Source organism: Athene noctua, chromosome 9 (genome assembly GCF_965140245.1).
Source record: "Athene noctua chromosome 9, bAthNoc1.hap1.1, whole genome shotgun sequence".
Classification (NCBI taxonomy): Eukaryota; Metazoa; Chordata; class Aves; order Strigiformes; family Strigidae; genus Athene; species Athene noctua.
The window spans coordinates 26,520,138-26,541,536 of NC_134045.1; the positions used below are offsets into that span (position 1 = coordinate 26,520,138).

The window sequence follows — 21,399 nt, forward strand, 5'->3', positions numbered from 1 at the left end:
GAGCCGCGCGAAGTCCCTGGGTGCCATCGTGGCCACGTCCCAGCCTGCAACTGGGTCCTGCTCACCCTCATGTGGTGGCAGCGGCGTGGGCCCTGGTGACCCCCTGGGTCCCGTGGGGGGGTAGGTGTCAGCCCCCAGGCTGAGGGGGAGCTGGGAGCGAGGGGGGAGCTCTGCTGTCTGCACCCCCCAGTGTGGGCAGCGCTGCACCCTGGGGCTGGCAGGCGGCTGCCTGCTGCCACACGGCCCTGCCGAGGCACCACACGCACACCACAGGGATGCCGGGGGGGTGTCCTGCGGATACTGGGCGTCACTGGGGATGCTGGGGGGGGTTCCTGGGTGCGCTAAGCTGGTTGGCAGCTCTCGCACACTTGCACACCCACAGGCACAGAGGGAACCTTTCTGGGTGCCAGCCCTGGGCAAGGGACCGGGACAATCCCTGGAGTCAACAGCAGAGCCAACTTCTAAATGAGATTTTAACCAAATCCAAGTGATTTTCCCCAGGGAGCTGCTGTGGGGTGACTGGGCAGCCCCCAGCCCCACTGCGTACAGCCCCAGGTGCCCATTTCCCAGCTGCCCTGTGCCATGCTGGATGGTGTGAGGGGCCCAGTACCCCCCTTCCCTGCAAGGTTGGGGGTGCCGGGCTGTCTCCACCCCTCAGTGCAGCCACCTGCACTGGGCCCACACCTCGCCGTGCCGTGCCATGCCATGCCGTGCCATGCCAGGCCGTGCCGGGCCAGGTTGAGCCGTGCTGTGCCATGCCGAGCCATGCCATGCCATGCTGAGCCGTGCTGTGCCGTGCCATGCCATGCCGTGCCATACCGAGCCGTGCCGTGCCGAGCCGCTCGGCCGGGTGTACGCGGGCCGCGGGGAGCGCATTGTCCTCGCCGGAGAGCGGCGGCGGCCGAGCGCTCCTCCTCGCTCTCGCTGCCGCCAGCCCACACCGGTGCTGGTGCCGGGCCACAGGCACGCACGAGGGTGCTGCCGTACCGGCTGTGCCTCCCCAGGGCCTGCCGCGAGTGGCAGATGACGTTTTTTGAATGAAAAGTCTCGATGCCACTGGCCAGGCGTCTTCCGTCTGTCCTGCCGCGGGGAACGAGGAGGCGGCTGTGCCGGAGGAGGAGGGAGCTCGGTTGCCACCGTGGGCAGCACCGCTGCGGCTGGCCGGAGGCGGGGAGAGACCCCCGGTAACCGCAGCCACGCTGAAAGGTAAGGGGCCACGGGGCAACTCTGAGAGCCGTGGGGAGGGCTGCGGGGTGGGGACATGCTGGCCCTGTCCCCTGTCCCTCTCCCTGAGATGGGTACCTGCAGCCATGGGGACCCCGCCTGCTGCAGCCGTGGCACCGGCATGACCACACCGGGGCTGACCCCGCCGTGCCGCGGCTCGCACCTCCACACCCCGGCACTGCCGGGCTCAGCTGGGCTGCGTGGGAGCCCCTCGGCGGTGCCGAGGGTCCCGGGGTGTCCCAGCCCCGTCCCCGCCACCCGCGGGCTCACCGGTTCCTCGCCACCCGCTCCGGGCGCTGCTCGGGCACCTACGGTCAGAGTTTCCAGCCGGCATCACCGCGGCGCCGGGGGTTTCAGCCGAGGGTGCTGCCACCGGGGGATCCCCTTCCCCAGCTCCCGGGGCTGGGAGGGGTCCAGGCCTCATCCCAGTGTCACCTCGCAGCCAGCTCCCTGCCCGGCAGGACACGATGGCCCGTATGAGGGCGAGGAACCCAAAAGTGTTGGATTTAAGCCCAAAGTCGAGACTGTAGCTCCTCTGGACTCAGCGTGGTCCCTCCCAGGGCTGGTTGTCCCCTGCCATCAGCCCGGTGCAGGGACATTGTGTGTGACCAGCACGGGGTTGCTGTCCCCGGGGTGGCCCTGGCCCTGCCATGGGGACAGGGTGACACGGCGGGGCGGGCCCCGGGTGTCCCCAAGGGGCTCGTAGGCATCGCGGGGGGACACGGTGGCACGGGGAGGGGACACAGAGGTTACACGTGGGCATCACGAGAGGGGCCCTAAGAACGGCGTGGGGGGACGGGGTGTCGCCGGGGGGGGACGCGGGGGGACCCTGAGGTGGCCCAGCGCTGCTCCGGACGGTGGGCTGTGGCCGGTCCCTGGTGCGGTGCCGGTGTCGTGGCACCCGCTGCCGCACTGGGTGACACGGGTGCCGGGTGCTGCCGGTGCAGCGCCAGTCCCCGGTGCTGCCGGTGCCGGTCATCGCTCCCGCAGTGCGGGGCTGGGGCCGGTGCCAGGGGCTGCCGGTGCCGGGCGGGTCCCCGCGGGCTGCGGGCGGTGCCGGTGCCGGTGCCGGTGCTGCTGGGGGTGGTGCCGGCGGTGCCGGTGCCGGTGCCGGGCGGGGCCCCCGCGGGCTGCGGGCGGTGCCGGCCCCGCCGCGGTATAAAGGGGCCGCGCGGGCCGGGCCGGGCTCACAGCGGCGGCGGCGGCGGCGGCCGGGGCGAGCGGCGGCACCGGCACCACCACGGTGAGTCCCGGTCCCGGTCCCGGTCCCTCCTTCTCTCTCCCGGCCCCGCCGGTGCCGGTTCGGGGCGCCCCCGCCCCCGCGGCGCTACGAGACCGGCCGCGGCCCCACCGGCAGCGCGGAGCCGGTACCGGCTGCACCGGGGGCTGGGGGGGGGGGTTGCCCGGGGGTTGCTGCCGGTGGCGCGGGGGTCCCCGGAGCTGGCTCTGCGCCCTGCCTGCACCCCCCACGTGTCCGTGCACCCCCTCACCTGCCCGCACCCCCTGCCCGCGGCCGTGCCCCGCTGTGCGGCTCCGCAGTCCCCGCCGCTGCCTGCCCGCGCTGCCCCTCCCCGGGTCCCCGTCCCGCAGCGGCGTGGGGGGCCGGGAGCTGCTGCCCCTGCCGCCGGGGGTCCCGTCGTGGCGGGGGGGGGGTTCTGGGTGTCTGTGCCCTGGGGACACCCCGGGGCCGGGTCCCCCATGTCCCCGTGCCCTTCCCTGTCCTCCAGCCTGGCCCTCGCCCGTGTCCCCGCTCGGGGGTACGGGCACACGCACAGTGGGGTGCTTGGCACCCCCGCCCCACAGAGGCACTGGGAGGTCTCACCCCCAAAGCGGTGACCGTCGCGGGGCAGGGTGGCCGTGGGGAGCCCTCGGCCCTGCCTGACGCCGCCCGGTGTGTGTGTCCCTGCTCCCCAGATGCCAGTGAGCCTCTCCACGGCCCTGCGCGTCGTCGGGACCAGCCTCTTCGCCTTGGCGGTGCTGGGGGGGATCCTCGCCGCCTACGTCACAGGCTACCAGTTCATCCATACGGAGAAGCACTACCTCTCCTTCGGGCTCTACGGGGCCATCCTGGGGCTGCACCTCTTCATCCAGAGCCTCTTCGCCTTCCTGGAGCACCGGCGCATGCGGGGCGAGGGGCGGCCGGTGCGGTTGGGGCGCTCGGTAGCCCTCTGCATCGCCGCTTACCAGGAGGATCCCGACTACCTGAAGAAGTGCCTGCGTTCCATCAAGCGCATCGCCTTCCCTGACCTCAAAGTGGTGATGGTGGTGGACGGGAATGGCCCCGACGACACGTACATGCTGGACATCTTCCACGAAGTGATGGGCTCCGAGCACTCGGGCAGTTACATCTGGAGGAGCAACTTCCACGCGCAGGGCGAGGGGGAGACGGAGGCCGGGCTGCGGGAAGGGCTGGCCTGCGTCCAGGCGCTGGTGCGCGGCAGCACCTACTCCTGCATCCTCCAGAAGTGGGGCGGGAAGCGGGAGGTGATGTACACGGCCTTCCGGGCGCTCGGAGACTCCGTGGACTACATCCAGGTGGATGCATGGGCCGGGTGAGCGGTTGCGGGGCGGGGGGGAAGGCAGGCTGCGGGCAGCGAGTGCCCTGCCTGCGCAGAGGGGCTGCGGGTGGAGCCGGAGCGGCAGCACCCGGTGCTGGATCCGGCCCCACGCTCCAGATTCAGGCCGCGGGGGTTGGGGGTGAAGAGCCACCGGGGCAGCCCGAGGGGTCGAGCGCTGCTGCCCGCGAGGGTTTTGCACCCCCCGCCCCCGGGTTGGTGTCAGCCCGCGGGGTGCCAGGCTCCCCACCCTCAAAACACGTGGGTGAGGGGTGGAGGCTGGTGCAGGTCCCACCGTGGCGCGCGTGGCGGGGCTGGATGGCCTTGGGGCAGTGGTGGCCGGGCACCGCGGGATGCTCCGCTCCCTGCCACCGCCCGCCGGTCTCCAGAGCTCTGCCTCGTCTCGCCGGCCGCGGCTCGGGCTTGCCCGGCTGCGGGTTGGGCCGTCTGCCGGGGCCGCGTGGGCGGCGGGGAGCGGGGCTCGACAGTTCCCTCTGCCCCCAGGTGTGTGACTCAGACACGGTGCTGGACCCCGCCTGCACCGCCGAGATGCTCCGCATCCTGGAGGCCGACCCCCGCGTCGGCGGCGTCGGCGGCGACGTCCAGGTAGCCCGGCCTCGAGGGAGGGCACCCAGGGGTGGGGTGCGCGGGGTGGGGAGGGGTTTTCGGCGGTGCTGGGGCTCACCTCCGTCCCCCTCCCCAGATCCTGAACAAGTACGACTCGTGGATCTCCTTCCTGAGCAGCGTGCGGTACTGGATGGCCTTCAACGTGGAGCGCGCCTGCCAGTCCTACTTCGGGTGCGTGCAGTGCATCAGCGGGCCCCTGGGCATGTACCGCAACGCCCTGCTGCAGCAGTTCCTCGAGGACTGGTACCACCAGACCTTCCTGGGCAGCAAATGCAGCTTCGGGGACGACCGGCACCTCACCAACCGCGTGCTCAGCTTGGGCTACCAAACCAAGTACACGGCTCGCTCCAAGTGCCTGACGGAGACGCCCACCCGGTACCTGCGCTGGCTCAACCAGCAGACCCGCTGGAGCAAGTCCTACTTCCGCGAGTGGCTCTACAACGCCCTGTGGTTCCACAAGCATCACCTCTGGATGACCTACGAGTCGGTGGTCACCGGCTTCTTCCCCTTCTTCCTCATCGCCACCGTCATCCAGCTCTTCTACCGCGGCCGCATCTGGAACATCCTCCTCTTCCTGCTGACGGTGCAGCTGGTGGGCATCATCAAGGCCACCTACGCCTGCTTCCTGCGCGGCAACGCCGAGATGATCTTCATGTCCCTCTACGCCCTCCTCTACATGTCCAGCCTGCTGCCCGCCAAGATGTTCGCCATCGCCACCATCAACAAGTCGGGCTGGGGCACGTCGGGGCGCCGGACCGTCGTGGTGAACTTCGTGGGGCTGCTGCCGGTGTCGGTGTGGGTGGCGGTGCTGCTGGGCGGGCTGGCCTACACCGCCTACAGCCAGGACCTCTTCAGCGAGACCGAGGTGGCCTTCCTCGTCTCGGGCGCCATCCTCTACGCCTGCTACTGGGTGGCCCTGCTCACCCTCTACCTGGCCATCGTGGCCCGCCGCTGCGGCAAGCGGCAGGAGCAGTGCCCGCTGCCCTTCGCCGAGGTCTAGACGGCGCGGCCGCGCGTGCCGGGGCGCCCGCAGCCGGTGCTGGGCAGCGCTGAGCGCGCCCGCCGCCGCTTTTCTGATCAAGTCTTGCTTTTTTTTGTTGTTGTTGTTGTTGGTTTTTTGGTTGTTTAGGGGTTTTTTTCTAATTATTTTCAGGTTTCTCTACAAACCAGGCTGCTGGCTGGGGAGAGGCCGCGCCGGGGTTGCCTGTCACTGGGCTGGGCATGGCCTCGGCGCTGGGGGGGTGCCAGCGGCTTGTCCCCCTCCCCGTGTGCTGTGCGGAGCGCTGCTGGCCGCGCTCCCCCCACCCCGCCGCGGCTGGGCCCTCCACCCTTCGGTGCTTTCTGTGGGGACTTCAGTCCCCCCCCACCTCCACGGTGCTACAGCAAAACGGCCCCGCGCGGCACCGTCGGCGGATGTATGTGCAGGCACGTACCCACAGGGAGCCCCCGCGGCTCCCTCCAGCCCCTTTCAGGGGGTCCGGCTGCCCCAGGAGGGCAGCACCTCCCTTCAGCTTTGCCAAAGAGCCAAGGGGGGACCCCGGCATGCAGAAATTGGGGAAACCGGGGCTTGGCAGTGACGCTACGACCAAGCCCTGGCCCCGTCGTACCAACCCGGCCTCTGTCTAGACAGCGGGGAGACGCTGGGTTTTGGGCTGGGGCACGCAGAGGAGGGTGGGGAAGAGCCAGTTCCCAACCTTTCCCCTCTCCTGGGGAATTCACCCGGTCGTCTCCCCTGGGCCCTCTTTTTTTCAGGGCTTAAAAACCTTTCTACAATCGAGCTTTTAGATTGTTCTGTTTAATTTAATATGAGGTTTTTTAGGAGACTTTTGTAGCTCTTTGGTATTCATACTTATTGCTAATTGTTTGTAAATCTATTTATTTTTTAACCTGCGGGTTTTTTTTCATATTTTGGAAAAGTCTGTTTTTATATCCCGATGGATTTGTCAAAATAAAGACTTGCACAGAGAAAAGGCTGGTGTGTGTGGAGGATGGGAGGACAGCCCTGCCCCGGTGCAGAGGAGGTCCTTACCCACCAGGACCCATCTCACCGGGGTCAGCAGCCACGTTTGTGCCCCAGAGCTCAGCAGCTCTCAGAAATCAAGTCACTGTGGGGGGTACAAGTGTCCCAGGAAGGGCTCTAGGTGCCCAGATGCAGGACCCAGCACCCTGAGGTAGTCCTGGGAGTCCTCCACAGGGGGCAGGGATGAGGCTGGGGCCAGCCTGGATCTCTCTGGCAGCAGAGTGGAGCTCCCGGCCACTGGCCCGAGCCCTCACACCTTCTTGGGCACGTTGGTGATGATGGGCTTGGGGCGGGTTTTGAAGAGCAGCTTGGTTTTGATGAGAGCGGTGACGGCGTAGCGGGTGTGTGGCTCCGTGGGCTTGGCCTCGCCACCTCCCTGCTTCACCAGGACAGCAAAGGGCTTCTCCAGCTGCACCACCTTCCCGTAGAGGATGTGGTGGCCTACGATGAGCACAGGGACCCCCTGGAGAGAGCCGAGGCAGAGGATGAGGGCAGGCAGGGCCCTGGCTGCCAGGGTTGTGCCCCAGTAACACGGTGGGGGGCTGCCTCACCTCCTGGGTGTAGTGCAGGTCTCCCAGGAGGCTCCCCGCCAGCCCGCCGCTCTGCCGGGGCTCAACCTCACCCTGCAGCTCCAGCAGCACCCACTGTGCCAGGCCTCCGGCCCCGCGGCTGCAGGTGAGAGAGGCGGCTTTACCCAGCGGCTCTCTGAGCCCGCCTGGGGGATGCTGCCGGGGGCAGGATCCGGCCCCCTCCCGGGGCTGTGTTGCCCGCCGTGGCCTCACCTGGAGATGACGATCTGCACCATGCTCCGGGCCCTGTCACGCACCGGCAGAGACACGGTCAGCGCAGGGGGCCGGCGGGGACACACGGGGAGGGCCCTGCTGCGGTGGGAGCCTTCCCCGGTACCCCCAGGGCTCCCCGTGCAAAGCTGCCCCCCTCCAGGCCCTGCAGCCCTCCCCGGGCCCCACAGACCCCTAGACTCCCCCCTCCAGGCCCTGCAGCTCCTCCCGGGTACCCCAGACTTCCCCCTCCAGGCCTCACAGACCCCCAGACTTCCTATGCCAGGCCCAGCAGCTGCCCCCAGACTCCCCCCTCCAGGCCCTGCAGCGCACCCCGGACCCCACAGACCTTCAGACTCTCCCCTCCGAGCCCCACAGACGCCCCAGACTCCCCCGCTCTGGGCCCCACAGCTCCCCCGGATCCCACAGACCCTCAAGCTCTCCCCCCAGGCCCCCCCGCTCCCCCCCCGCCGCCGGTGCGCGGGGCGCTGGTGCCCTCCAGCGGCCCCGGGGGTGCGGGGCGGGGGCCGCCGGGGCCGGGCCGCTCGGTGGGCTGGGCCCCTCCCGCCTCCCACTCCCCCCCCGCACACCTCCCCCCCGCTCCCGCACCCTCGTTCCAGGCCGGAGCCTCCTCCCGGCAGCTCCCGAATTTCGCGCCGCGCCCCGACTTCCGCTTCCGGTGACGCGCCCGCCCCCTCCGTCGGGTCACGGCGCCGCTTCCGGTTCCGGCGCGCTCAGCGCGCACGTGGGGGTCGCGCGGGGCGGAGCGGCGGCGGGGCCCGGCCCGGCGCGGGATGGGGGAGTTTGAGGTGCACCGGGTGCGGTTCTTCGGCCTGGTGCCGGCCGGCGTGCGCTGCCTGGCCTGCCAGCCCCGCGGCACCCGCCTGGCCCTGGCCCGCACCGACGGCGCCGTCGAGGTCTACAACTTCGCCGCCAACTACTTCCAGGAGAAGGTGAGGGGACCGGGCCGGGCCTTACCGAGCCGTGCCAGACTGGTCTGGGCCGGACCGGGCTCTGTTGGGCCGTGCCAGGCTCTGTCGGACTGTACCGGGCTATACCGAGCCGTACCGGGCTATACCGAGCTGTACCGAGCCGCAGGGGGCTATACCGAGCTGTACCGGGCTCTGTCGGGGCGTATGTGGCCGTACCAAACCATATCGAGCTCTACCGGGCCGTACGGAGCCGTACCGGGCCGTGCAGCGCAGTAACGGGCGTCCCTCCCCAGGTCATCCCCGGGCATGACTCCCGGTCGGTGGAGGCTCTGTGCTGGGCGGCGGGAGACCGGCTCTTCGGGGCCGGCCTCAACGGGGAGGTCACCGAGTACGACCTGGCGCGGCTGTGCGCGGCCCGCTCCGTCGATGGGTGCGGGGGGCCCATCTGGAGCATGGCGGCCAACAGCAACGGCACCCAGCTGGCGGTGAGTGCCACCGGGATGGGGACCGGGACGGTTCTGCCATCCCCAGAGCAGAGGCGGCAGAGGAGAGGGTCCGTCTGTCCCGCCCGGGCTGACCCAGACCCTCCCGCAGATCGGTTGTGAGGACGGCTCGGTTAAACTTTTCCAAGTCGTGCCTGGGGGGATCGAATTTGAGCGGAATCTGGACAGGCGGAAAGGTGAGTCCGGGAGGGCTCGGTGCTGCGGCGGGATCGATCGTCCTTCCGTCCCTCCTGTCCGTCCCAGCGACCGAGGGACTGTGAGTCCCCGGGGTCAGGTCTGGAGCTTCCTTCCCCGCAGGCCGCATCCTGTGCCTCTCCTGGCACCCGTCGGACACGCACATAGCGGCCGGTTCCATCGACATCCTCCGCGTGCTCGACGTCTCTTCAGGTAACTCGCTCCCCGAGGGGTGACATGGCCCTGTCCCCTGCCCCGGGGACCCCCAGCGCCGGCACACCCCGCGCTCCGAGCAGGGGGATCCCAACTGTCCTTCCCCCGTCTCAGGCCAAACGGTGCAGAGGATCATGGTGAACTACCACGTACAGAAGGTGAAGCGCGAGTGCATCGTGTGGAGCATCGCCTTCCTCTCCAGCGGCACCATCGTCACCTCGGACTCCTTCGGGAGGGTGCAGTTCTGGGACCGGGAGCGAGGGACGTTGCTGGACTCCCACACCGTCAGCACCTCGGCTGTCCTCTCGCTGGCCGTGTCGGAGGTAGGGGACAACCCCCGTGTCCCCCCCAGGGCTGGGCTGGAGGCGCTCAGGAGCGAGGCTGCCGGGCCCTCAGCTCCCACACACCCCGTCCCCGTCTCCCTCGCCAGGAGGAGGACAGCATCATCGTGGGCACCTCGACCGGGGCCACCTACCAGTTCCAGCTGCTGCTGGTGAAGGCGGGCAGCCTGGAGAAGCGCTGGGTGCGGACGAAGCCCTTCCAGCATCACACCCACGACGTGCGAGCTGTGGCGCACAGCTCGACGGCGCTCATCTCGGGGGGTAGGACTGGGCGCCTTCACGAGGAGGGCTTGGGTCTGTGCCCCCCGCCCCTGGTACCGACTTGGCTGATTTCTGCTTGGCTTCCAGGCCTGGACGCCCAGCTGGTGATCCGCCCGCTGATGGAGAAGATGCAGAAGAAGGGCTATGATGCGGCGCTCCGCAAATTCACCTTCCCACACGTGAGTGCTGCTTGGAGTGGGGTCTTGTGCCTGGCGAGGCAGGCTGGCAGGGCTGGCTCTTCCTGCGGGAGGAGGTTGGCCCTCTGGGTCCCCTCCCTGGCCCCGGCGCGTCTGGAGACTCCTGCCATGGAGCGGGTGAGGGGGTAGGAGTTGGCAAGCTCGTCTTGCTGGTCCTGCCGGGTCTCCATCTCCCCATTCCCATCCCACGGGACCCAGTCCTTCCTCTCCCCCACCCCGGAGTCTCTGGCACCCCTGGGGCGTTTCGGCTTTGGCCCAGCCCTTTCTGCCGTGTGGGTTTGTGACAGTCTGCCCGTTCCTGCACGCAGCGACGCCTCGTCTCCTGTGCCAGGAAAGCCCGGCTGCTCCTTTTCCAGTTCTCCCAGCACCTGGAGCTCTGGAGACTCGGCTCCACCGACGAGACCGGTGAGTCGCAAAGCCCCGGTGCGAGCCCTGTGGCAGAGCCCACGCTGCCTGCAGGATTTCTGGCATGAACTGTCCTCCTGCTGCTTGGGCAGCACTGGGGTGGTTTAGCCTGAGCCCCTTCCTCCCCACAGCCCTGTGCTGGTGCGACGGCTGCGGGCAGGGCTGCCTTTCCCAGCCCGGGGGCTGCACAGCCGGTGCGAGGCTGCGTCGCGCTTCCAGTGGGGCGGGGCCGGGCCCTGGGGTGTTCAGCCTTGGGGCTGTGGGGTTGGGGAAGGGTCTGGGGTCTCTCTCGGGTGCTGCTCGACAGCTCCAGTGCGGTTTCCCCACCGTCGCTGATGCGCCACGTGGGGTTTTTTGGTCATCCCAGGAAAGGACGGCGAGGTCCTTCCCTTGTGCCGCATGCCCGAGCACCTTGTGCAGCTCAAGAGCAAGGTAGGGCTGAGCCGGGGCCGGGCGCGTGCCCCTGCGCTCCCCCTCGGGGAGCTGAGCCGCCTCTGCTGGGCTGCCGGGGGAATCTCGGGCCCCGCTCAGCCCCTTTGTGTTCCCAGGGTCCGGAGCACATTTACTGCAGCTGCGTCTCGCCCTGTGGCAGCTGGGTCGCTTATTCCACGGCCTCCCGCTTCCACCTCTACCGTGTGCAGTATGAGGGCAACGGTGTCAGCGTTAAGAAGGTGAGGAGGGCGACGGGCCGCCCCACTGCCGGGGACGAGGGGGTGGGCGGCTGCGGGGTCCCGGGGGCTGCCATGGCCACTGTGGCTCGCTGGGAGCGAGGGTGGCAGCGGGAGGTGGCTGCCAGCGCTGCTTTCTCCCCGCTTCAAGGTCCCCAAAATGCCCAAGCTGCTGCTCCCAGCCTACCAGCTCCAGTTCTCCTCTGATTCCAGCAGCCTCTTCGTCGCCTCTGCTCGAGGCTCCGTCCACGTTCTCCAGCTGCTGGAGCCGGGGGGCTGCAAACACCAACACACGTTACGGCCACCCTCAGGTTCGGGCTGGTTGGGGGGCAGCTGGGGAGGTGCTGGGGGTCCCTGGGCTGCACGTCCCCTCCCTCCCGTGGGTGCAGAGGGGTGTGCAGGGCTGAGCGTGTTCCCCCTTTCCTGCCCTGGGGTGTGTGGGTCCTTTCCCCCTTCCCCAGCAGCCTCTGCCCTGTGTTTGTGCCGCTCTTGTGGCCTGACACACGTAGGGGAATGGGGTGCCTGGGTTGGGGAGGGGGGATGAAGGTCTGCATACCCCTAGGATGTGGGTCTGAGGCTCCCTGCAGGCCCAAGCACCCGTTACAGCGGGTGGAGTTGTTTCCACAGGGTCCCCTGAGGCCGTTTACCTGCTGGCGTCGAGCGCAGATGGGCACTGGGTGGCTGCTGTCAGCGGGGACTGGGCCATCCATGTCTACAACCTGAAATGCTTCAAGGTAGGAGCAGATCGCAGAAGTGACCCCCACTGCCCTCCTGCCCGGGGTGGGTGGGTGACGGTGGGCTCAGCGTGTCGGTCCCCTCCCCAGAAGGGTCCCCGGGGTGGGTGTGTGGGAATGGGGGGGTTGGAGGTGGCCCCCGTTGCTTCCGTCAGCGTTCTGTCCTGCCTTGCAGCACCACTGCTCGGTGCCCACCTACAGCTGCGCCGTGACGGCCGTTGCCATCCACCCCGTCACCAACAACCTCGTTATCGCCTACTCCGACCAGCAGGTAGGAGCTTTCCCGGTTGTAGCCCTCGTGGCCCTGGCCCTGCGACTCTCTCCCTGGCCTCGGGGCTTCTGGCCATGCCGGGAAGCCAGCTGGCCTCCCGTGGCCCTGGCAGGAGCTCGTGGCCTGGCTGGAGCACTGGTGTGGCGGTGATACCAGGGAAACCAACCCTCACGAGCCGCCCCATCTCTCCAGCTGTTTGAGTTCAGCATCCCCGAGAAGCAGTACACGGCCTGGAGCCGCACAGTGCAGAGCTGCGGGTTGCACCGGGTGTGGCTGGAGAGGGATTCCCCCATCACCCACATCACCTTCAACCCCAAGAACCCCTCGCACATCCTGCTCCACGATATCTACATGTTCTGCGTCCTCGACAAGTCCCTGGTGAGCCCGTGGGCTGGGGCGGGAGGGCTGGGTTTGTGCTCAGGGCAACTCCCCTGCGCGGCCGTGCCGGGAGCGGAGGGAGAGGGCGTGGGGGCCCGGGCAGCGCTGACGTGTGCCGTGGGGGCCCGGGCAGCGCTGACGTGTGCCGTGGGGGCCCGGGCAGCGCTGACGTGTGCCGTGCGCTCTCCTCGCAGCCGCTGCCAGACAACAGTGCTCTCCTGATGAACCAGGGCACCCTGAAGCAGCTCCCGGAGACAGCCAGGAAGCGGCAGCTCCACGCTTTCAAGATCTGTAAGAAATTCCAGGTGGGTGTTGGTGTTGCTGGGCGCGTGCCGGGGGGGTATCCAGTCGCTCCCAGTGCCATACCAGTGCGCGAGAGGCAGAGCAGAGCTCGGTCTCGGTCCCTCTGGAGGTGCAGCCGCTTTCCTGGGTGCTCTCCCGGCAGCCCCAGGCACTGCCCCTGGTCACGGTGAAGCCGGGCCAGCACCCACCTCCGGCCCCTCCCTGCCCCGCAGCCCCTGCTCTTCGCAGATCTGCTGGACGAGAAGTGCCTGGTGATGGTGGAGCGGCCCATCATGGACATCAAGACCCAGCTGCCTGCTCCCATCCAACAGAAGAAGTTCGGCACCTGAGGGCAGAACGAGCCGCTCCAGCCGCAGAAGCTCCGCGCGCTCCCTTCCCAGGGCGCTGTAGGAGGAATAAACCCCCTGTTCTCTACGGCTGCGGGCTGGGGCTTCTCCTTGCCCTGCGGGGCTCCCCGGTGTCACAGGAACTGGCCGCCTCAGGGCTCCCCGTGCCCGCCCCCCTCCCGGGGCTGTGGGGACCGGGTGTCCCCCACGTCTGCCTTCTCGCTGCCGGGCAGGGTCGCGCCCCGGCTCGGGCACCGGCGCCCCAAACCGGAGCTGGCCGCTGCGTGCTGGTGGGACTGGGGTGTCGCGGGGTCCCTCTGCCAAAGCCGGGCGCCTTCTCCAGCCCGTCCAGTAACACCAGTGTCCCGTTCCCAGTTTGTGCTGGGCCCTCCCCTGCAGGGTGCGGGGAACAGCCGGGATGGGGACGACGACACCCCCCCCCCCCATGTTCTTCCCCCTTTGCTGCCGGGAAATGGAGAGCGGGGCGGGGCTCCCCGCCCCTCCTTCCAATCCCAGCGGAGGCGTCTGTCCCCTATTGGTCGCGCCGGCAGGAGGGGCGTGGCGTGTCTCGGCACCGCCTCCCCGCCGCGCAGAGCCTACCGCCGCGCGCCATGCGGGCGGGGGGGGCGTGGCGCCCCGGCCCCGGCCCGCCTCCCCTCCAGGCCCCGCCCCTCCTCCCCGGTCCGCGGCGGCGGCGGCGGCATCGGCATGGCCGTGTGGACCCGCGCCTGCAAAACCGGGCTGCTGGAGCTGCTGCTGCGGGAGCGCTGGGTGCGGGTCGCGGCGGAGCTGAGCGGCGAAGCCTTGAGCCTGACGGCGGAGCCGGGGGGCGGCGAAGCGGCGGTGCTTAACGGCGTGGTTAACGGCAACGCGGAGGCGGCGCCCGGTTGCGTGCGGAGGGTGCGGGTGGTGAAGGCGGAGGCGGGAGGGCTCGGTATCAGCATCAAGGGAGGTCGGGAGAATCGTATGCCGGTGCTCATCTCACGTATCTTCCCGGGGCTGGCGGCGGAACGGAGCGGGGCTCTCCGTCTGGGCGACGCCATCCTCGCCGTTAACGGCGTGGATCTCCGGGATGCCACCCACGATCAAGCCGTCCAAGCGCTGAAGCGAGCCGGCAGAGAGGTCATCCTCGAAGGTACCGCCTCGCCCCGACCCCGGTACCGGCCCCCGGTGCTCCCTCCCTCCCCTCCCGGGTTTCCCTCCTCCCGCCCCATTACCGGCTCCCGCGACACTCCCCTGCCGCTGTCACCGGGCTCCCGGACCCCTCCTTGGGCCCCTTTTCCGGTTGTGGGACCCCACCTCCCCCACCCCGCTCCAGTGTCACCCCCAAAACCCCCAACCCCGGTGCTGGGTCCCGCCGTGCCCCTGCCTGGCACAGGGACAGGGACAGGGGTGTCCCCTCCCCGGCCGGGGCGCTCCTGCTTGCGGCGGGACAGGGACCCCTCCCCGCTGGGGACAAGGACAGGTCCCCTCTGCTGCCCTGTTCCCTCCCGGGACAGACCTGGAGTCCCCCAGCTGCAGTGTCCCCCCAGCACAGGGTGTCCCCCCTGTTCGGGCTCCTTGTGCCCCCGAGTCCCCAGGGAGGGCTGCGGCTCCCCGGGGGGTGGGTTTGGGGTCTGCCCGTGTCCCCGTGGGCTCCGTGCCCGCGGCCCAGCCGGTTCGGGGCTGTCCTGGCCGAGCCACCGGCTCCTGCCCGACCTGTTCCCGGCAGCCCGACAAGCTCGGGCAGGACCTGCCTGGCCCAGCAGCGCGGGGCTTGTGCCACGGGGCGCCGTGCCCCGGGCTCCCCTGAGGACATGAACCCCCAGTGCCATGGGTCACAGTGGCACTTGGGGCTGCTCGGTGGCCCCGCTGCCCGGTGGGCGCTGGGCTGACCCTGGTGACGGGGGCTCCTGCTCGCCCACCTGCTCCCGGTGGGTGGGTGGGCTCTGGCATGGCCGTACAGGGTGGCCCTGTGCGGCTCGGCCGTGGTTGGGGTGCTGTGGGGGCCGAGGTGGAGCCACGGTGTTGGGCTTGGGGTTTAAACACCCGTTGGTTCAGGGCCACCGTCAGAGCAGCGAGAGTCCCCCAGGATTCACCGTCCCCTACTGCGCCCTTCCCGCCGCTCCCGTCCCGCGCCGCTCGGCTGTTTGATCCTGTCCCCCGGGAGCTCCGGCCTCGTGGCGTGTTTGTCCCTCGTTTCCGTCATGGGCACGAGCGCCACAGCAGCCGCCCCTTCCCTTCCCTTCCTTTCCCGCCGCCATCGGGGCCGTGGGGCTGCTCGTCCGACGGCTGCGGCTGCCCCACGGCCCGGCGGGACCGTCCAGCCAGGCGCTGGCATCTGCGGGGCTGGGGACGTCCTCGGCTGCACCGTCCCGCCTCGCCAGCCTCCGGAGGTGCCACCGTCCTGGCAGACCGGGCAAGTGTCGGGGCTTCACCAGGGCCCCGGGCCGGCTGTTGGAGCATGGGAGCACCGGCCCCACGCTGGCACTCCAGTGGGGCGGGCAGCCCCCCGGGCTTGGCCGTGGGAACTCGCCCCGAGCACCTTCCTCCCGGGGAGCCCGCAGGCCCCCAGCGCGCTGGGGGAAGGGAGCCCTTCCGCCTCGGCGGGGGAGCTGTGGGCGAGCTGGGCCGGCGGCCGCATCGGCTGCCTGGGCGCCGGCAAAGGGGAAGGCTGGTTGCAAAACCCGACCCACGTGCAAACTTCTCCCGTGTTTCCCCTCCGGGTGCCGGTGGCGGGAGGGGACCCCGGCCCCGCGGAGGGACGATGGCGTCGGGGTGGTGCGCGGGGGCTCCCCGGCGAGGCTGGCGCTCACCCCGCGCTGCCGTGCAGGCGGAGCAGCAGCCGGGCCGCGGCAGGTGGGGCGAGGGGTGCAGGCGGCGGCCGGGTTTCCTCTGCGGTGAGCGCGTAGGCGGGGTGGCAGCGGCTGTGCCGGGGTGGCTGCGGGCCGGCCGCCGGCTCGCCAGAACCAGAGGGGGTGGTTGCAGGTGCCAGTTTTGTGCCCGGCGGTGCGAGGGGCTCCGCGCTCCTGCGTGGGCCGTAGCTGCATCCCCCGGCAGCAGGGATCCGGCTCTGCTGCCGTCGCCACCGCAGACACGGTCCGGGGCATCCGCTCGGTGCCGGGGCGCGCTCCCCCGGTGGGCCCAGCTGCCACCGAGAGCCACCGCGGTGGCCACGGCCCCGCCGAGCCCACGCTCCTCCGGCAGCACCCGGCTCGGCCTCTGGCCCTCCCGGCTCCGCGGGCTCTCGGCAGGGCTGGCCCTCAAGGCGGTGGTCGGTGAGGGTTGGCACGGGCGCTGCGGGCTGGCTGCAGGGTGCCGGGCTCGTGGCCAGCGCTGGAGGCAGCTGCCCACATCTGGCAAACAGCTGCCGAGCGGCCCCGCGGCGCTGCCCTGCCCTGCCCGGCCAGGCAGCGGGATTAGGGGTGCGTGGGGCCGGCGGTAATCCCGGGATCAGCGCGGCGGGAGGCTAATATTAACTTGTTTGCTGCCCGCAGCAAGGACAAGCGCCTCGTGGCAGCACGTCCCCACCGCGCTGCTCGGCTCAGCAAATCCGGCGGGAGGGCAGGGGCCAGCCTGCCTGCTCCCCGTCCCTGCCGGCATCTCCCTGCCTGCACCGCGCCAGGCCTCAGCCCCCGTGGCGGGGGATCCCCGCCGTCGCCGTCCTTCCCGCCCCGGCGAAGCGCCGATGGGCCGGTTGGGCTGGGGGCTGTTTGGGGAGGGACGGTCCGGAGGGAATCGCGGCCGGTGCCTCCTTCCTTCCTGCCTGGCCGGGAGAGGAGCGCGCAGCTGGGATGTCCTGGCTGCAAACCCTCCTCCTCCTCCTCCTCCTGGGAGCCAGGCAGGCCGCTGGCAGGCGTGAGCGGCGGCGCGGGGTCAGCCCGACGGCAGCGCCCGCGGCGCTGGAAACTTGGCGGGTGCCGTCCTCGCGGCGCGGCGGCCGGGGGGGCTCAGGATGGGCTGCGGCCTGACCTCCTGCCCGGCCCCATTGTGCTGCGCCGTCGCCTTCCCCTTCCTACGCCCGCGCCGCCGGCCCGTAGCGGGGATGAGCCGCCAGCGCCCGTCTCCAGCTCGGGGGAGATTGTCGCGGGGCAGGGTGGGACCCTCCGGGCCGTGACCCCAGGGCTGCCGCACCCCCCGGGCGGGGAGGGCAGGGTACCCCCTTTCCTGTCCCCTGGGGGTGAGGGGGTGTGTGTGAGTTCAGCTCCCTGGGGCTGGTGCTGCTGGGGGGGTGGGTCCTGCAGCCCCCCCAGGGCTGGCTGGCATGTGGGGGGGACACAAGACACCCCCTTGGGGTTCAGGGCTGTGGTATAGGGGTGCAGGACCCCTGCCCAGCCCTAAGCCCACCCTCCGCTCCCCCCCAGTGAAGTTCATGCGGGAGGTGACCCCCTACATCAAGAAGCCCTCGCTGGTGTCAGACCTGCCGTGGGAGGGGGCCGCCCCGCAGTCGCCCAGCCTGAGCGGCAGCGAGGATTCGGGGTCCCCCCAGCACCAGGGCCCCCGCGATCGCAAAGTGATCCCCCTGAAGATGTGCTTCGCCGCCAGGAACCTCAGCATGCCCGACCTAGAGAACAGGTGAGGGCAGGGGCTGCCGCGGCCCCCCCGCCCCATGCGTGGTGGTTGTTGGTGTGGGGGACCCCCCTTCCCTCAGACCCCCCGAGGACTTCCCGCTTGCCCCTCTGAGCCGTGAAAGGAAAGTCCGGGGGGTTTTGGCCAGGGATGTGCCATGACCCCCCCAGTCCCCAAGGGCAGCTGGCAGCTTCCCCTCCCTGCAGAAAGTGGGGTCCTGCAGATCCCCCCGGCTTTGCCTGCTGGCAGCTTCCCGCCACGGCCAGAGCCCCAAACCAGTGCGGCCAGTTTGCCGGGCAGGGACGGGCCCAGCCGAGCGCTCCCGTCCCACCCGGCGCCGCGTCCCCTCGCAGGCTGATCGAGCTGCACTCGCCGGACAGCAGGAACACCCTGATCCTGCGCTGCAAGGACACGGCCACGGCGCACTCCTGGTTCACGGCCCTGCACGCCAACATCACGGCGCTGCTCCCCCACGTCCTGGCGGAGCTCAACGCCATGCTGGGCACCGGCACCGGCGGCGGCGCGGCGGCGGGCGGCAGGGAGGTGAAGCACATCGCCTGGCTGGCCGAGCAGGTACGTGCTGCTGGGGCTGCGCCGAAAATGCTGTTCTGGGGGGGGACACGCACACAGGCGCTGCCCGGTGGGGTTGTGGTTGAGCCAGAGAGACCTGCTGCTGCCGCGGGCACCGGGCTCTGCCGCGCTCCCGCGCCCCGGCGCAGGCAGCGCTTCCCGTGCCCTCGGCTCCTGCTCCCATTGGGATTTCCCGGCCGGAGACGCTCCTCGCCCCGTCGCTTTCCCGGGGATCCATCACCCAAGAGCCGCAGCCCACCTGGGCACGGCGATGAGCTCGGCCCGGCAGCGGGGTCCCCCGGGGGGGCTGCTCCCAGCTCGGCCACCCTCGGCAGCACTTTGCCCAGCTTGGATGCTGCTCGGAGCCTGGCAACACGGAGCTGCTGGCTTGGGGTCCAGGGAGCGGGGTTGCCCGGTTGCCCACAGCCCCCCGGCGCCCCTCACCGTGCCCTCCCGTCTCTCGCAGGCGCGGCTGGACGGGGGGCGGCAGCAGTGGCGGCCGGTCCTCATGGCGGTGACGGAGAAGGACCTGCTGCTCTACGACGGCATGCCCTGGACCAGGGACGCCTGGGCCTCCCCGTGCCACAGCTACCCGCTGGTGGCCACCAGGTGGGCCAGCAAGGGCTGGATCTGGCCACCTGCATCCTCCAGCTCCCCTCAACTGCATCCAGCTCCTCCGCTTGCGCCTCTTGCCAGAGCAGCGAGGGGAGACCCCGAAACGCCACCGCCCCCCCCCCGACCCCCCTCCATCCGTATCCCCCCTCAGGCTGGTCCACTCGGGCTCGGGCCGCCGCTCGCCCGCGCTGGGCTCGGAGCTGACCTTCGCCACGCGGACGGGCTCTCGCCAGGGCGTGGAGATGCACATTTTCCGCGTGGAGACCCACCGCGACCTCTCCTCCTGGACACGCGTCCTCGTCCAGGGCTGCCACGCCGCCGCCGAGCTGGTCAAGGAGGTGTCTGTGGGTGAGTGCTGGGGTGGGGGGCACGCACCCCCCCGGGGGGCACCCCAGTCCCTCGTCGGGGGCTGAGCCGTGCCGCTGCCCGCAGGCTGCACGCTGGGGGGGCAGGAGGTGCAGCTCTCAATCCACTACGAGGGCGGCTTCACCATCTGCCGCGAGGAGCCGGGCGGCAGCGTCCTCTTCCGCTACCCCTACGAGAGGCTGAAGATGTCGGCGGACGACGGCATCAGGACCCTCTACCTGGATTTCGGGGGCCCCGAGGGGGAGCTGGTGAGGAGGGGGCAGCCCCCAGGCTCACCCTGGGGTTGGGGGGGGTGTGCGTGTGTGTTTGTGTCTTTTCCCGCTTCCCGCTGTCCCCACAGCCTCACGGCTGCCTGCACCCGCTGGGAGTGAGACGCCCGGTGCCCCCCCGCGGGGTTTGGTGTGCCGGTGAGGGGGGGCTGACACCCTTCTTCATCTTCCTCCCCCCCTCCCCACAGGCGCTGGACCTGCATTCCTGCCCCAAGCCCATCGTCTTCGTCCTGCACACCTTCCTCTCGGCCAAAGTCACCCGCATGGGGCTGCTGGCGTAGGGGCCCCGGCCCCCGCCTGCCTCCCCCCTCCCCAAAACCAGCCGGGGAAAGCGGAGGGGCCCCCCCCGCCCCTCCTGCCCCACCAGTGCCTTGCCGGGGTCGGGCCCCACCACCCCGAGAGCCGACGGGGATATGCAGGACGGCTGCCCCGGGGTGGGGGGTGTGGGCCTCTCCTGCTCCACACCGGTGGTCCTGGCCCCCCCCAGCACAAAAAGGGGGGGCCCGGGGCACAGACACCAGTTTTAATCCCCCTGGGCCCGAAGCCATCGCCGATCTCACCGCCTGTGCCTTGGAGCGGGGCTGCAACACCTGGGGAACCCCCAGTGCCCCCCCCCCAACCCATGTCTGGGGGGACCCAGCACCCTCCCTGCCTTGGGAGCCCCCCCAAAGTGGGTCACATTGTCCCTGTGTGGGACGGAATTGGGGGTGCGAGGCTCCCCCCCCCCCCCCATTGCTGCAGCACGGGATTCCCCTTGCCCCGGGGGGGGGGGGGGGGGTGTCACACTCCTCTTACTCGGGGCTCTGACGGGTACAGACGGGGGTGTCCGGGGGTGCAAGCAGGGACACCCCCTCCCTCTTCCTGCTGCTGGGTCAGGGCGCAGCAGTGACCCCCCCCCAGCTCCCAAAGCCAGAAAACAAAGGGTGTGTCTCTGCTGCCCCGGGCAGGGGGGCTGGGGCTGCCCCCCCCCCGACCTGCACTGCCCCCCCAGATGGGCAGGACGTGTAGATCGATGCACTTTTGCTTTTTGTACTTCCCCCCCCCCCCCCCCGGGGTCAACTCCTGCATCCCAGGGTGCTGGGGGGAGCCCCAGGGGTGGCAGGAGCAGGAACACACACACCTCACCCCCCCCCCAAGGGCTCCCCCCTCCCGGCTGAGGCCCCGTTACCCCTCAGCCAAACTCCTCTGGCACATTTTCTGCTTTCTGGGGGGCTGCGTTGGCCGGGGGGTGCTGGGGGCGTCCTGTGGGGTGCCAGCCCCCACCCTGGGGTTGTGGTTTGCACACACGCACTACAGGTCCCGCCCCCCTCCCCCCCCCGGCCCTGGGCCCCCCCCTTTCTATTTTTGTATTCTTTGTAAATCGCTATTTATATCAGATATTGCCTTTTCGGGGGCTCCGCGTCTCACTCGGGGGGGCTGGGGGGTGTCACGGGCTGGGGGAGTTAATTCCCAGTGCAGCGCGTGCGTGTGTGTGTACGTGTGTGTGTGGACATGGGGAGGGTGCGCACGCACACACACGTGTTTGGGGGTGGGGGGTGTACACAGGTGTTTGGGGGTGTATGTGGGTGCACACACACACAGAGGTGTTGGGGGGGGTGCTCACACACTGGGGGGTGTCTGTAGTTGTGCGGACATGTATGGTTGCACACACGTGTGTCTGGGTGTGCCCTGCCGAGTGTGTGTGTGTGTCTGGGTGTGTGTGTCTGTCTCTGTGTGTATCTCCGTGTGTCTCTGTGTGTGTGTCTGTGTGTGTGTGTCTGTGTGTCTGTGTCTGTGTGTGTGTGTCTGTGTCTGTGTGTGTGTGTGTGTGTCTGTGTGTGTGTGTCTGTGTGTCTGTGTCTGTGTCTGTGTGTCTGTGTGTGTGTGTGTGTGTGTCTGTGTCTGTGTGTGTGTGTGTGTCTGTGTGTCTGTGTCTGTGTGTGTGTGTGTGTCTGTGTGTGTGTGTCTGTGTGTCTGTGTGTGTGTGTGTGTCTGTGTGTGTGTCTGTGTGTCTGTGTCTGTGTGTGTGTGTCTGTGTCTGTGTGTGTGTGTGTGTGTGTGTCTGTGTGTGTGTGTCTGTGTGTCTGTGTCTGTGTGTGTGTGTCTGTGTGTGTGTGTGTGTGTGTGTCTGTGTCTGTGTG

At 69.7% G+C, this 21,399-nt stretch overlaps 4 protein-coding genes across 5 annotated transcripts; 3 read left to right on the forward strand and 1 right to left on the reverse strand.

Moving 5' to 3' along the window:
- The first annotated feature begins 3,138 nt into the window (after positions 1 to 3,138).
- Positions 3,139 to 5,406, forward strand: HAS3 (hyaluronan synthase 3). The gene is made up of 3 exons (XM_074913342.1): positions 3,139 to 3,759; positions 4,284 to 4,385; positions 4,483 to 5,406. The coding sequence occupies exons 1-3, from the start codon at positions 3,139 to 3,141 to the stop codon at positions 5,404 to 5,406; spliced, it is 1,647 nt and encodes a 548-aa protein (XP_074769443.1).
- Positions 5,407 to 6,205: 799 nt separating this feature from the next.
- CHTF8 (chromosome transmission fidelity factor 8) lies at positions 6,206 to 7,899 on the reverse strand. The gene is made up of 4 exons (XM_074913348.1): positions 7,815 to 7,899; positions 7,209 to 7,241; positions 6,978 to 7,095; positions 6,206 to 6,889 (listed from the first exon to the last, which is right to left on the reverse strand). Exons 2-4 carry the CDS (start codon positions 7,229 to 7,231, stop codon positions 6,677 to 6,679), a joined length of 354 nt encoding a protein of 117 aa, XP_074769449.1. The 5' UTR covers positions 7,232 to 7,241; positions 7,815 to 7,899; the 3' UTR covers positions 6,206 to 6,676.
- Positions 7,900 to 7,932: 33 nt separating this feature from the next.
- On the forward strand, positions 7,933 to 13,001 carry UTP4 (UTP4 small subunit processome component). Of its 2 annotated transcripts, none has more exons than XM_074913117.1 (16): positions 7,933 to 8,158; positions 8,431 to 8,622; positions 8,732 to 8,816; positions 8,938 to 9,027; positions 9,142 to 9,350; positions 9,458 to 9,629; positions 9,717 to 9,808; positions 10,135 to 10,231; positions 10,599 to 10,663; positions 10,780 to 10,902; positions 11,051 to 11,210; positions 11,527 to 11,633; positions 11,809 to 11,904; positions 12,097 to 12,294; positions 12,477 to 12,587; positions 12,798 to 13,001. In XM_074913117.1, exons 1-16 carry the CDS (start codon positions 8,000 to 8,002, stop codon positions 12,912 to 12,914), a joined length of 2,073 nt encoding a protein of 690 aa, XP_074769218.1. In that variant the 5' UTR covers positions 7,933 to 7,999; the 3' UTR covers positions 12,915 to 13,001. The 2 variants fall into 2 exon arrangements, with proteins under 2 accessions (XP_074769218.1, XP_074769217.1); XM_074913116.1 differs by having other exon boundaries at positions 12,097 to 12,282.
- Positions 13,002 to 13,522: 521 nt separating this feature from the next.
- On the forward strand, positions 13,523 to 20,666 carry SNTB2 (syntrophin beta 2). Its single transcript, XM_074913052.1, is given in 8 exon segments — positions 13,523 to 13,588; positions 13,590 to 14,046; positions 17,255 to 17,465; positions 17,813 to 18,032; positions 18,496 to 18,638; positions 18,796 to 18,992; positions 19,077 to 19,258; positions 19,468 to 20,666. Coding segments are annotated over 8 exon segments (1,569 nt in total). The 3' UTR covers positions 19,561 to 20,666.
- Positions 20,667 to 21,399: the final 733 nt, after the last annotated feature.

Bases quoted from the DNA above. Each gene is read 5' to 3' on its own strand.
- UTP4 (XM_074913117.1), top strand. From the start codon at position 8,000: ATGGGGGAGTTTGAGGTGCACCGGGTGCGGTTCTTCGGCCTGGTGCCG. The intron at 9,028-9,141 runs GTAACTCGCTCC...CCCCCGTCTCAG, and splicing joins CGTGCTCGACGTCTCTTCAG to GCCAAACGGTGCAGAGGATC. The intron at 10,903-11,050 runs GTGAGGAGGGCG...CCCCGCTTCAAG, and splicing joins ACGGTGTCAGCGTTAAGAAG to GTCCCCAAAATGCCCAAGCT.
- HAS3 (XM_074913342.1), top strand. From the start codon at position 3,139: ATGCCAGTGAGCCTCTCCACGGCCCTGCGCGTCGTCGGGACCAGCCTC. The intron at 3,760-4,283 runs GTGGATGCATGG...CTCTGCCCCCAG, and splicing joins ACTCCGTGGACTACATCCAG to GTGTGTGACTCAGACACGGT. The intron at 4,386-4,482 runs GTAGCCCGGCCT...CCCCCTCCCCAG, and splicing joins GCGTCGGCGGCGACGTCCAG to ATCCTGAACAAGTACGACTC.
- CHTF8 (XM_074913348.1), bottom strand. From the start codon at position 7,231: ATGGTGCAGATCGTCATCTCCAG. The intron at 7,096-7,208 runs GTGAGGCCACGG...TCTCACCTGCAG, and splicing joins GTGCAGATCGTCATCTCCAG to CCGCGGGGCCGGAGGCCTGG. The intron at 6,890-6,977 runs GTGAGGCAGCCC...GGCTCTCTCCAG, and splicing joins ACCTGCACTACACCCAGGAG to GGGGTCCCTGTGCTCATCGT.